This window comes from Gouania willdenowi, chromosome 6, assembly GCF_900634775.1.
Source record: "Gouania willdenowi chromosome 6, fGouWil2.1, whole genome shotgun sequence".
Classification (NCBI taxonomy): domain Eukaryota; kingdom Metazoa; phylum Chordata; class Actinopteri; order Blenniiformes; family Gobiesocidae; genus Gouania; species Gouania willdenowi.
Genome location: NC_041049.1, coordinates 40,699,561 through 40,714,166, shown reverse-complemented (window position 1 = coordinate 40,714,166; position 14,606 = coordinate 40,699,561). Strand labels below are relative to the sequence as shown.

Here is a 14,606-nt window from a genome sequence, read left to right as displayed (position 1 = left end):
CCAAACATGTTCCAGACCCAAACAAACACTAACTTTTTTACTATTTTGAGGCTGTGGCATGTCCACCAGAGAGAATGTATAGCAGATATTTTTGAATATTATGAGAGATTAGTTAGAGCTGTATTACTGTACCAAATATCAGTTTCCCATGTGGTGTAGTTCCTGAGTTGGAGGCTGAAAATGGAAGATTAATATAATAATAAGGATATGCAAAAATCAACACATACTCCTGTCACTAAATTTGCCATATCTCAAAAAATATTAATCCAATCAAACTCAAAATGTACAGTGTGACTACTGAATAATCATGGAATAATTGGTACAAATTTCATATTTTTTGAGACTGAAGAGCGTGGATCATTTGTTGAAATGACATGGAATGACCCTAAAGTCAACTCATAGTTTTTTACAGTGTACTCCTGGGAAAGCCCCCTCAGGGATTCTCTCCCTCATCATCCAATCTGTTCCAACCATCATTCCTTGATTACTTTTCTACGTATAGATCGGAAGGCGATCAAACTCCGACTTCCTTTCCTACAAACTTTGATCTTGTGTACGCTTCTGCTTACAACAGGAAACGCCTGCGAAGTGCTGACACAGCGGGAAACCAAACTAATCTGTCTCTTTCTCATGCAAACAATTATGTTTCTCTAAAACCCTAATGAGATGGCTAAAAAGGGCAATTGATGAGTCATCAAATTGATAAATTAACCTCTTTAATAACCGCTAACATACCTTTAAGTTAAGAATAATCACAAAGTGTTTGACGTTTTCAGGGCCTCTCACCTTTAAGTCTGAAAAAAAACGCTCCAATGATATAATACCAGTCCACAGACTGTGGGTGTGAAAGCAAACGTGTGTGTGCGTTACACTTACATCAGAGTCGTGCTGTTCTGTCATTAGTGGAAAAAACGAGCTGAGCCAGATGTTCTTCAGTGACTCAGAGAAAAAGTTAAAGACAAAGTGGAAAGACAGTTAGAAAGGACCTTTAATCACTTTTACTCACACATCACCGTGCATTCAAAAAAGGATGAATAAATGAACGCACAAACCCGGAAAGTTGGTAAAACACAATAAGTTTAAGTATATGAGTTTTTTTTTAACTCAAATGAGATCTTATTATTATGCATTAATTGTTCACGTAAACACCACTCAATTATATATTTAATTTAAGTTTAAGTTACTTTTTACAAATTCCATTTACTTACATTAAACTCATTTTTGAATTAAGTAAGACCAATTTATATGCATTTTTAAATGAGAATTTATCAGTTAAAGTTGAGTTCACTGAGTGTCCTTTAGTTAAAACAAGTTCATACGTAGTGGTTGAGTCAACTACACCCAAGGTTGTTGCAGCTACTCAATTTATCTGAGGAAACTGAATCCCTCAAACTATGGAAGTTGAACTAACAAACGTGTATTGTGTTCAAAAAGAAGTTATACACTCTATGTTGTGTCTTTTTAGGGTGTGAGCCGGATGGTAGAGTTCATAACGTTTCCTATACTACAGTCGATGGCTGTCAAACATACGAGTGCAAGGTGAGGAGTTAGCATGCGTGCAAATTGTTTAAAACAAACCCAGATCTGTTCGTTAGCTCACATTAACTCCTCTTTCTTATGGTGAATAGGATAATAATTGCTCTCCTACACCATGTCATCCCCAAGACTGCGCACAAAAAACTCCATGCAAGGTGATTATTACTGTAAAAATAACTGTGAAAAGTGTAAAATAGTGTAAGTGGTCATCAGAAATCCTCTAACTTAAACGTATGAGTTGATACATGTAGGTATTATCATTTTGCTCTTTTTTAAAAGGCCAGTAATGAGGACTGCTCTCCTGCACCATGTCACCCCCAGGACTGCAAACCTGATGAACCCACAGCCAATGAGTGTGCACGTAAGGACGCAAATGTTATTTGGCTGTTCAATGTTGCAGTAAATATTTACATTTAGTAAATATAGACATGTTTGTTGATTTCAAATATATGAATAACTGATTTTATCCTCAACATTCCATTAATTTTATCCTAATTTTGGTTTTATGACAATATTTTAGTTTAGTGTAAGTCATATTTTTAGTCACCCAAATGTTTTTAGTTTTTGTCTGCTTTCTGTTGACTAGATTATTTTTTTTTTATTGGCATTTGTATGACTGCATTAATGTTGTGAATATTTGTCCTCAACAGTTTTACATTAACCTGCTAAAGGAGTAGAGATGAATATTAGCCATAAGCTACAATACAATATTAACATATTTACTAAATGTTCATGAATATATGCATTGTCCCTTTTATAAATAAAATAATAAATAAATAATAAATACATGCATCAATTAATAAATAAATAAACAAATTAATAAATAAACAAACAGTTGAATCAATCAATCACTCGATCAATAAATAAAAGAATAATAAATATATAAATAAATAAATGAATAAATAAACAAATAATACATAAACAAATAAACACTTGAATTAATGAATAATTGAATAAATAACCAAACAAATAAACAGATGAATAAATGAATGAATAAATAAATGACTGAATTTATTAATTAGATAATTAATAATAAGCATATAAATAAACAAATGAACAAATAAATGAATAAATGGATAAATGAATAAATGAATAGATAAATAAATGAATAAATAAATGAATATTTTCATTCAACTGAATGTTTTAGAGATTTTGTTAAATAAATTTGCTTCTACTTTGAATAAATTACATTACTGGTGTTTTCCCACACTGAGACTATACATAATGATTGGCTCAAAATTATGTAATATGTTTTTTGTTTTGTTTGTTTGTTTTCTTACTTAATATTTTTTGTCGGTGTCAGCAGTTCAGTTTAACATTGATGAAGGTGAGAAAGTAAGATGACAGCACACTCAGAGCTGCACTCACTGACTCCTGGTTTTTATTGAAGCTTTAAAAGCTGAACACCTGCTGGAAGCAGCAGAAAATGTGAGTCATTGGAGGTTTTTCACTCACAGACTGCACTCACAACGGCATCCAGTACAACAACGGAGCCCAGTGGAGGTCAGCGGAAAATCCCTGTGACATCTGCTACTGCGTGGTGCGTTCACTGACCAGCTGCATGTGATCTGGTTTGTCATCAGGGTTGCAGGTCAATGTCTTTCCTTCTGTGCAGGAGGGTCACGTGCACTGTCAGAGGGAGCAGTGTGACACCCCGTGTAAGAAGAACCCATCACCTGCTGCTCCAGCCGACGCCTGCTGCTCTGCGTGTTCAGGTGTGTGTGTGTGTGTGTGTGTGTGTGTGTGTGTGTGTTCAGTCTGAATCAGGGTTGGGGTCACCTACATTTTTAAATTACAATTACATCTTCAATTATCCATGTTCAATTACAACTTAATGACGATTACGATGACCAGAATTTTTTTAGAATTACAATTAAAATTACAATTATTGTCAACTACAATTACATTCTCAATTACTAAAGTTCAATTACAATTAATCACAATTACTAAGCCTTTGAGAAATAAATCCATAAAATGTATCCTTCCTTTTGTGTTAGCGTTCTGTTAGCATCTCTAATGATAATAGGTCAGTTTTGATCCACGTCTTAAACCAGCTGTAAAATACACTAAAAATATTATCTATCACCTAAATTGTTTTTCATCTCCTTGGTTATCTTGTTAGGCTTCCTTATCAATGAAAATATTAGCATTAATATTTTTGGTGTAGTTGTCTGAGCCTTTTTTCTGTCAGTATAGCCTTATATTTATGTATTTTTGTAGATGGTAGTGGGAAACTTTGATCTGAAACATATTTTATTAATTATTAATTAATTAAATTGTAAATGATAGTTTTTACATAACAATTACAATTACAAAGTGAATTATCTGAGCTCAATTACAATTAAATTACGATTTCAACTGAAAGTGATGCATTGAGCAGATGATAAACCTAATTTCCTTTTCAGGATGTGTCGTCAATGGACTCGACTACCCTGATGGAGCTCGTGTTCCCACATCAGACCAGTGTCAGGAGTGTGCATGTGTGGTACGTCTCTGAGTCAGTCCTGGAGGGTGGCAGTCCTGCATGTCTCACACCATGATGGAGTTCATGCTCTTCTCTCTCAGAATGGAAAGGTGGAGTGTTCAGGTGTTCGTTGCCCTGCTGTGCTGTGTCGCAACCCTGTCCACCATCCAGGAGACTGTTGTCCACGGTAAACGCAACGACTCACCACGTCAACACGTCTGGGTTACTAGTGCACGTGTACGTCTGGGTTACTAGTGCACGTGTACGTCTGGGTTACTAGTGCACGTGTACGTCTGGGTTACTAGTGCACGTGTACGTCTGGGCCACTAGTGCACGTATACGTCTGGGTTACTAGTGCACGTGTACGTCTGGGTTACTAGTGCACGTGTACGTCTGGGCCACTAGTGCACGTGTACGTCTGGGTTACTAGTGCACGTGTACGTCTGGGCCACTAGTGCACGTGTACGTCTGGGTTACTAGTGCACGTGTACGTCTGGGTTACTAGTGCACGTGTACGTCTGGGCCACTAGTGCACGTGTACGTCTGGGTTACTAGTGCACGTGTACGTCTGGGCTACTAGTGCACGTGTACGTCTGGGTTACTAGTGCACGTGTACGTCTGGGCCACTAGTGCACGTATACGTCTGGGTTACTAGTGCACGTGTACGTCTGGGTTACTAGTGCACGTGTACGTCTGGGCCACTAGTGCACGTGTACGTCTGGGTTACTAGTGCACGTGTACGTCTGGGCTACTAGTGCACGTGTACGTCTGGGTTACTAGTGCACGTGTACGTCTGGGCCACTAGTGCACGTGTACGTCTGGGTTACTCACTAATAGTACTAGTAATGTTTTTAGTCTTCTCGTGGTACTAGTAAAGCCAAAAGATTCTCAAGTAGTACTGCTAGATCTAATGCAAGTGAAGTAGGAGGGATTAGAACCAAATTCAGCTCCGTGATTGGTTGGAATACTTTCGAAAGTTAATGGAAGCCTGAATTTATTTTTCCCTGCCCCCTTATTAGCATATGATGCTAACTAGTGACACTTTTTGCTCCAGCAGTAAAGTCTACTCATGCACTAGTAAACCTAAATCGAGTACATGTACTAGCAGAGCTGAATAATGGTTGTCACTGATATCACATTTATGCTCAAACTTTCCATGTGAAGCAAAACGTGTCACTGAAGAAGTGTCACTCAAGAAGACCTAAAATATGTTACTCATAAAAATTCAAAGCTTTACTAAAGCTTTATTAGTAACTCACACAACCTTTGCTATTAGAACAAATGTTTTCTTTACTTTCTTTACTTTACAAATGTCACTAGTAGTACTAGTAAGTAAAGCCAAAAGATTAACTAGTAGTTCTAATAGCAAATGAAGTAGGGGGGATTAGAACCAAATCCAGCTCTCTAACAGTTTTCTTTATACAGATTAGGCTATAAAGGTAACAGGTAGATCATTAAACAGTTCAGTTTGGATCTCTGTCAGCAGGACTTCTATCTTCAACCTGTTCAACAGCCTTTCTTGTTTGGCTTTAATCTGTGTGAATGATGGTCAGACAAAGTGATGGACGTTATGTTGCAAAAACAAACAAGTGCAGACTTTGGTAATATTTCTAAAAAATATATATAATCAAAAAAGTAAGTTATTTCCTAGAATAAGGATCTGTGTGTCTTCTTCCAAATGTGAAAATAGTTTAAAAAAATGCTTTGTGTGTGTGTGTGTGTGTGTGTGTGTGTGTTTTGTCGTCTGATCCATAGATGTGACCACTGTGAATATGAGTCCCAAGCGTACGTAAATGGACAGAAGTTCTCATCCAACACTGACCCTTGTGTCCAATGCCGCTGCACTGTGAGTTCATTCCAAAGCCTCGAGTCTGCTTTGAACAAACTCTATCGTTCATTTTATGAATTTGTTCCTAAAGGACGGTGAAGTGTCCTGTGAGAGAACGGATTCATCATGTCCCACGCCGCGCTGCAGTCACCCAGCTCGCCGTAAAGGAGAATGCTGCCCTACATGTAGCGGTAGGAATAGAAAAGTTTCACATTTGGAATAATAAGTGATAATTAATGAATATTGTTTTTCCTGTTTGTTCCTGCAGAGTGTGAGTATGACAGGAGTGTGTATCCTGATGGAAAATCTTTCCGACCTGCTGGGAGTGGACCCTGCCTGCAGTGCAGGTGTAAGGCAAGTTCATAGCAGTGCGCTAATGTTAGAGTAATAACAATAATTCACATACAAACAGGTTTGTTTCCCCATGATAGTGATGGGAACTCTAATGGAACAGAGGATTTACTTCCTTGCTTTGTGCAAAAAGATGGAGGACGTTTTCAATCCAAATAATTAAAATCACTTCATTATCACTGTATCGGGAAAAAAAAGGAATGAACGTGAGTCTAGAAAAGTAATATTTGGGCCTGTACTCTGAAGCTGGATCAGTATATCCTGATATCTCTCTGTTACCTTCACCTAACCAAACATTCTCCATCAGAGAGCAGCTGTCCTACAAAACAGGATATAAACACGTTCACTAACCCAGGTGATTTCAGCCAGTGCACGCTCTTGTGACAGAGGTAGAGATTACAGCATCAGACCAATCACAATCACAGAAAAACTGTAGAGCAACTTACGTCACAATTGAGCAATAAATCTTTCAAAATATGAAGAATTAAAATCCATAATTCAGACCAAAAACAACACTGTTGCTGCAGAAAAAGCAGGAAGGAAGGAATGATGAGTGTTAATGGTTAAATTAAATTTACAACATTCATTCATGGAAGAACAAACAGACTCTGATCATTTTGTCCGTGGCTCTGATGCTGCTTTCATACAGCTCAGCCTACATCATAAGGTGGACAATATTTGTGTTTTATATTATCTTAAAGTACTGAAGATCTCTGTGTTACCATGAATGAATGAATGTGTGGGTCTGAAGCACCTGATGCTCGCAGGCTTTATCATCTGACTAATGTAGGTCAGTCCATCAGATATAAATATATGTTTCCTATAGGATGTCATGGGTAAATGAAAAGATTGCATTGATGCCTAAATATTCTCAGATCCACACAGAATAATCCAGCTTTTCCTGAGCAGGTCCTTTTCTAAGAGAACTGATTGGTCAGGTGGAGCTTTAATTTAGATTTTATCCACATCATAACCTGGTCACGACCACGTTATGATGTGGATAAGGTGTAGATGTGGATGATGCCAACGTTGTATTACAGTACACACTGAATAAATCCCTTAATAATCAAGTGTGAGGCAACTTTGTTTAACTTCAAATGCAAATCTCCTACAAATGATAAAATCCTAGAAAAAAAAAAACACCTGTAAATTATTTTTACAAATATCTAATTTAATAACCCTCACATTTGTCAGTATTTAGTATTAAGTATTTAGTATTTAGTTAGTTTTTGTTTTGAGTGTTTTGCTTAAGTTTGTTGTTCTTATCTAAAGTGTTCCCTGAGTAAAATAAGAAAGGTTCCGTGGATGGATAGATGGATGGATGGAAGGATGGATGGATGGATAGATGGATGGATGGAAGGATGGATGGATGGATAGATGGATGGATGGAAGGATGGATGGATGGATAGATGGATGGATGGATGCTCTGAATATAACACAGCATTGTGTTGTATCTCAGGCTGGGAATGTCATGTGCCATGAGGAGAAGTGTCCTCCTGTTGTGTGTTCAAACCCCATCAGAGAACCACATCAATGCTGTCCAACCTGCAGAGGTACAGTACACACACACACACACACACACACACACACACACACACACACATACACGATGACCTTATCCTTCCTGCTGCAGCATGCGTATCCAATGGGCGTGAATATGACGAGGGCTCCACGTGGCGTCCTGACGGTCCGTGTTCCAGCTGCACGTGTGTGAACGGAGAAGTCGTGTGCACACACACACGCTGCCCACCCAACAGCTGTTTGCATCCCACCAAGAGTCCCAGTAAGCAGGAGTGAAAGTAATGGATTACAAGTACTCACGTTACTGTAACTGAGTTGCTTTTATGGGTACTTGTACTTTTCTTTTGGTATATTTCTAAATCAGCAATTTTATTTTACTTGCACTTCCTACGTTTTAAAATAAGTAAAGTAATTCTGTACATTTCTACACCCAACCGCTACTGAGTAAATTATTATTTTTTGTTTTAAAATGATCAACGGACATTGTGAAACTGGAAAAGTTGAAATGACCAGACAACAATCACATCACATTTTAGCCGACCAATCAGATTAAACGTAATGCACCGCGCATTACAGAGTTCATAAATGTATCTATACTTAGAGCCTGAGAATTTATTTTATTTGTTATTTTATTTAAAAAAAATAATTGTACATTTTGACATACCTTTAATTTGTTTGGAAAAAAAAAATTAAAATTCCAATTGTGCAAGATGTGGTCTCTTCCTTTTTAAGTTTCGACATGAGATGTTTACTGTATGCAAGGGAACCATGGCAATATTTATTAACAAGTAACAAGTAACTTTTACTTACTTTGAGTACTATTTAATTGAGCTGCTTTTTACTTGAACTTGAGTATTTTATGTATGACTTACTTGTACCGTACTTGTACTTGAGTACAATTTCAATCAAGCAACAGTACTTCTACTTCTACCTGTAGAACAAACTGCCAGAGCTGAAGTCAGCATCCAATGTGAACATTTTTAAATCAAAGTTGAAGGCATTTTTTTCTCTACCGCTTATGATTGAGAGAGAGTATTTTTGGTCATGATGTTGATGTAATGTGTTTGTTGATGATTTTAATTGATTTTACTGATGATTTTAAATGTTCTTATTGATTTTAAGCTGTTGAATGTTTTATCATGTAAAGCACATTGAGTTGTCTTGTATATGAAATGCACCTTACTTAAGTAGGATATAACTGCATTCTTTACACCTCTGATGGTAAGTCTGTGAGTTTCCACCCTGCTGAGACCTGTTGCACTGGTTGTGGTTGTGGTTCTGGTTCTGATCTCTGGTCCCTGCTGCAGGCTCCTGCTGTGCGTCATGTGACCGCTGCACCTACAACGACAGGATCTACAGCCACGGCCAGTCGTTCAGCGTAGCCGAGCAGCCGTGCCACAGCTGCACGTGTCTGGTGTGTGAGTTTCTCTGTTCTCACCTTTGCTCTCCTTTTAAAGCCTGACACTGACCCAGCTTTATCATCTCTCAGAGCGGCACTGTAGAATGTGAGAGACGAGCTTGTCCCCCCGTCCCCTGCACTGACCCCCACACCCCACCTGGAGACTGCTGTCCAAAGTGTCCAGGTTCAAACACTCACTGCTTCACTTAAATGCAGCTTCTCCTCCTTCTTTCTGACACATCTGTTGTTGGTTTTTTGTTTTGTTTAGATTGCTCTTATGAAAACCGGGTTCTGGTGGATGGAGATGCGTTTCCTAACCCTGCCAACGTGTGTGAGGAGTGTAACTGTGTGAGTGGCAGGATTGACTGCCATCAAACTCAGTGTCCCCCCCCTCGCTGCAACGCCCCGCGGCCTGGAACGTGTTGTCACAACAACTGCAACGGTGAGGACTTTTTAACTAGTTTAGCATTGCAGCATCTGGTCATTTAAAGAGTAACTAACCTCTGGAGTTTTAACTGACATGGTTCTCGGCTCGAAACTCAAGAAAATGCTTTGAATATGGGCGGGGCTCCTGGAGCAGTTAAGACATGCCCACTCACTTGTTAACAGCTGCCTACTAGCTACACTGAACACGACTTCAGCGTCTATTCAATGTCAATTCAACAAATTTTCAGGACACCCCATGCACTTTGATCTCCAAAAATTCTGAAATGTTTGCCAATTGTTTCGTGAGTATTCAATGGTCACTACATTTTGATGTTTTTAATTGGATGAAAACTTTTTGAGATGGTACATGCAATATCCTGAAAATTTGTTAAAATGACATGGAATGACTCACCTAACAAGGCTCGAATGTAGCCCATATTGCAATTCTCTTAATCCAACCTACTCGCCACTCACCAGGTACTACTTTTAAAAGTAACAATGGCGGTTTGTGACAAAAAGCTGCCTCAATTTCAGCCGATAGCAAAGTCTGATCGTAATTGCAGGGTTTCAACCCATAGAGGGCAGTCACTCTTACATTTTTACAACAAAATGTGTTTCTCCCTCGTGTGACTTCTATATATGTGATACCATTGGAAAGCTTAGAATCCACACTTTGCCCCTGGCCCACAAATACGCTAAAATGAAATAGTTTGACTAAAATGTGAAGAGTTGGACCAGAATCAATCAACAATACTACTTCATATGTGATACATTTGTTTTTTGGGGCTTTAATTACTCTATCTAGAATACATCAGTGTTTTTAGTCACTGTTGACCTTCTACAGCACCAAAACTGATTAGACTGTGTGAGTTTTTACCTCTGATTGTTGTGTGCATTGACCTGTACTCAGTATTAAACATGGAGATTTATTTACTTAACCTATGTTCTGCAGGCTGCAGCCATACAGGGAAGGAGTACCATAATGGGGAGGAGTTTCCTCATCCAACCGACCCGTGCAGGACATGCACCTGCTTGGTGAGTCCTGTGAGGACCATTGATTGTCCGCTCTCCTCCTTCAACAGCTCTTCTCTTCTCAATGTGTTGTTTTTGCTCCAGAATGGGAACGTCCAGTGTCTGATGAGAAGGTGTCCTCCTTTATCCTGCTCCAGTCCCACTGTTGTCCTGGGAGAATGCTGCCCCCAATGTCCCAGTAAGACCAGCACACCTTTCAGCTAGAAAGGAGTGGATGATGGGAAATCACAAAGAAACTTCCATAAGATAAAGTTTATGTCGCTAACAGCATTTTTTGTTCCTGCAGCACCACCGTCAGACTGCGTTTATGAACAAAGGACTTATCGCAACACAGAGCGTTTCCTCCACCCGACGGACGGCTGTCGATCGTGCACCTGCAACAATGGGGCAGTTCACTGTCAGCGCAAGCCCTGCCCCTTTGCTTCATGTTTACACCCTGTCACACGAGACTGCTGCAGAACCTGTGACGGTACAGATACATGTTACAAAATACGAGTAAAACACAAAAAAACAACAAAAATACAAAAAATGAAAGATAATGGTAAATTTACTGGATTTATAGAGCGCTTTTCTGCCTGCACTGAAGTAGCCCCAAAGCGCTTTACAATATCAACTCATTCACACACCACTGCAACTGAGCTGCCACTGGGAGCTACTTAAGGGTAGATTCACTAAATGTTTAGTGGTATTAAAACATGTGCAAACGTCACTCCATGCAATAATAAGGAGTACAAAGGGCAGGGAATCAGCAGTGGGCGAGCTGGGCTTCTCCATGTGCCCTCAATTCATTTAGGGGTCTATTCTTCCGTCTGGACGTAAGTGCTTTTTTGCGCGCCTGCAGTTACGCGCTTTTCTCCTTTGCGTATTCTCCGGTCCAGGCTCCTGAAGGAAAGGAGGCGGTGATGTCTAGAAATGCCTAACATGGAGTTTTCCCAACAGTTGTAAATGTCATTGAGATCCATGAAAATTATAAAATTAACTTTTAATTTGAAACGACTTCGTTGATAAACAATGTAACGGGTTGATTTGATCAAATCATTGATCAGGTTGTTGCAGTGTGACTGAGGATCGGCAGCATTCTGTCCAAGTCACAGTTAAAATCTCTCTCCTTGATCATCATCACCATCACTGTAAAGCGTGACAGAGTTAGATGCGTTGGAGAAATGAGGAAATAACATGGCCGCAGAGGGTCCTGCTTTATTACAGAGGGATGTTTGCAGTGAAACAGAACTATTGGTTTCCATAATATGTAGTTTTAAATATAAATTCTTTAAAACGACCTGAGCTGAGCCTCATTAAAATATGTGTAGGAACAGTTTGTGGTTCATCCTTGTCCACATATGACAGCTTTTCACTCTGTAGTGCATCAAACTGTGACTTTACGTTGGACATAGTATGAAAATAGTTGAATCACTGTGACCAACGTGGACAGAAGTCTGCGTCTGTCAGAGTTTTAATTAATCGTGCAGGAGCAGCTGAGTGATCACAGCTGCTGCTGCGCAACGCACACATGCGTGTGACTTCAAATGTAACCAAGTCCATATTTCTAGTGTAATATAATGATTGGCTTTATCGGGGCATTGCACTTATTCCAGGGTTAGAAGCGAATAAGAGGAGAATAACTTACCCACACCCGCAGATTTGAATGGGAACACCCACATTTCAGGGCTTCTCCACCCACAGTGCGAGTGATAGTTTTACTACGGAAAAATAGTACAACTGAGACAGAGGTGCAGAGATTAACAAAAGGCTTGTGTGTGTGTGTGTGTGTGTGGTCAGTAGATCATCTTCAAAGAATGCAGACTGATTGACAGACTGTGTTGCTGTATTACCTCAGATCAATAGTAGATCAATAGGATCTGCCTATTTTGCATTAAATCAAAACGAAAAATGTTGAGAGAAAAAAAAAGAAAAGAAATAACACCAAACCAAACGTACATAGGTGCAGTTGTGTTACTGTGTGTGGCTTTACACTCAATGTTTTTCCTGTTCTTCCTCCTGAGGGGTATTCCATAAAGTGGGTTATGTTCAAACTCTGAGTATGTTCAGGCTCAAATGAGGGAAACTCTGAGTATCTCATTCCTAAACACGAGGTATGTTCTTCTCTGAGTATGTTACCATGGCAACATTGTCCGTGAACTAAACCTGGTCGCTGGCAGGTTTTATCAAAGAAACCCTGGGTTTCTACCTGGCTCCGCCCACCTGAACACTGTTTCTTAACACTTTAATGAACCTTAACACTTTTCTCTGACACACATTAGTAACACGACACATACATGCTCACATCATTAATCTTGTGTTGCTTTAAATTTTTTGGGTTTTTTTTTTTTTTTTTTTTTGTGCAAACGGTAATTTTCTAACATTGTGGATACAGATCATTTAGTGACACTGAGAGGTGAATCTGGATTAAAACATCTACTGACGTCTGTAGTAAAGTTCCCTAAATACAAACCTGTGAAGAATGTAAAGGAGGAGATGATTATTTAAATGAATCCACTTTTGAGGCTCGATTGTTGTTTTATATTGTAATACAGTTTGATCTATAGATCATTAGGCTTTGAAGTCATGATGGTGCAGTGAATTATGACACCGCTCATGGAAATAATGGGTCGTGGGTTCGCATCCCACTTCATTTTTTTATGACATTTTTTGGACGTTGAGATGAGTTTGGCATCAATATTACAGTAAAAATCTATATAATTGATTCGATATCAAGCGGTAGTCGCTGTCTTTATATCCAGTGTAACAGGAGGGCTCTCTATACAGACATCCTATGCTGCTGCCACGTCTCCTCAGATACATTTTATTCATATTATTCATCGCTCGTCACGTCACTGAAGCAATAAAGTGATGAAGGGACCAAAAAGCTTGACTAATCACTGGTGATTTAAGCCACTATAGTCACTGAAGTGGCGTTCTAGTGTGAACGCACCTTTAGCACAGGCTCATATTCCTCAAACACCAGCTTTTTTCACCCATCAGGGTGAATAAATCACTCTCTTCCGGGTGGTTACCATGGTAGTTTGTGGAACCGTCGATCCATTGATGATGGCTTTTTATCACGCGCGTGCACATAAGTAACCCAAGGTTTACATACTCAGGGTTGATTGACCCACTTCATACCAGCTGTAATGGAATCAGATACCCAGAGTTTCCCGTGGGGGGGGGGATGTTGATGACCCAGAGTTTATGGAAAGACTCAAGAGTTTGTTAACGCTCCTTTATGGAATACCCCTCAGGTTGCTTGTATGAAGGTGGAGAGCGAGCTAATGGGGAGTCCTGGGAGGACCCGTCAGACTCTTGTTCTGTGTGTGTTTGTCGTGAGGGTTCGGTTTCATGTGAGCGCAGACGATGTCCTCCGGCCAACTGTAAACATCCAGTGCAGAGGGAGTGCTGCTTGTCCTGTGACGGTGAGAAGATGCAAACAAACACACACAACAACAACACAATCAATAACACAAGCCAGGGTTGGGCTCAATTACATTTTTCGATTACAATTGTTTCTTCAATAATCCATGTTCAATTACAACTAAATTATGACTATGGTAACCAGCATTTTTTCCAATTACAATTTAAATTACGATTATAATTTTTTCCCTGAAAGTCAATTACAATTACGTTCTCAATTACTAAAGGTCAAATTTACATAATCACAATTACTGAGCCTTTAATAAATCACATTCAGTTTTATTGGCCAGGTACAGTTTAGAACAATACAAGGAATTTGACTTGGTAGTTGCAGTAGTTGGTCAGTTTGACACATTATTTATGATCTATTTTTGTTTTTGGTGTGGGCCTCTGAGCCTTTTTTGTGTCAGTATACCCCTTGATTTCATGATCATACGTCCGGATTTACATGGACATGTCCTTTTTTCACATCTCGTCCGGGCTGTCCAAGGATATTTTATAAATTTATGGATTTGTCCAGATTTCCCAGGGACTCTGAATGCATTTTGGGAACACGTTAATTTAAAAGACCAAAATTCCTCTAATACTTGCTCTATCGAAGACATTTCACCAGTTTCTGAAAGCTAATGACTTGTTCTTTA

At 39.2% G+C, this 14,606-nt stretch overlaps 1 protein-coding gene across 4 annotated transcripts in view; it reads left to right on the top strand.

The window, feature by feature from the left end:
- The window catches only part of kcp (kielin cysteine rich BMP regulator), a 54,697-nt gene that overhangs the window by 13,310 nt on the left and 26,781 nt on the right, over positions 1-14,606 (top strand). For 3 of the 4 annotated variants that reach the window (XM_028449354.1, XM_028449353.1, XM_028449356.1), the window contains 19 exons: positions 1,466-1,539; positions 1,629-1,691; positions 1,816-1,897; positions 2,994-3,076; positions 3,152-3,251; positions 3,942-4,021; positions 4,102-4,187; positions 5,756-5,846; positions 5,920-6,019; positions 6,097-6,182; positions 7,639-7,732; positions 7,813-7,962; positions 9,008-9,114; positions 9,190-9,283; positions 9,368-9,541; positions 10,478-10,560; positions 10,642-10,735; positions 10,844-11,026; positions 13,797-13,967. In XM_028449354.1, coding sequence (XP_028305155.1) covers positions 1,466-1,539; positions 1,629-1,691; positions 1,816-1,897; positions 2,994-3,076; positions 3,152-3,251; positions 3,942-4,021; positions 4,102-4,187; positions 5,756-5,846; positions 5,920-6,019; positions 6,097-6,182; positions 7,639-7,732; positions 7,813-7,962; positions 9,008-9,114; positions 9,190-9,283; positions 9,368-9,541; positions 10,478-10,560; positions 10,642-10,735; positions 10,844-11,026; positions 13,797-13,967 — 1,995 coding nt within the window. The remainder of the gene's footprint in view (positions 1-1,465; positions 1,540-1,628; positions 1,692-1,815; positions 1,898-2,993; positions 3,077-3,151; positions 3,252-3,941; positions 4,022-4,101; positions 4,188-5,755; positions 5,847-5,919; positions 6,020-6,096; positions 6,183-7,638; positions 7,733-7,812; positions 7,963-9,007; positions 9,115-9,189; positions 9,284-9,367; positions 9,542-10,477; positions 10,561-10,641; positions 10,736-10,843; positions 11,027-13,796; positions 13,968-14,606) is intronic. The other variant, XM_028449355.1, reaches the window with a different exon arrangement.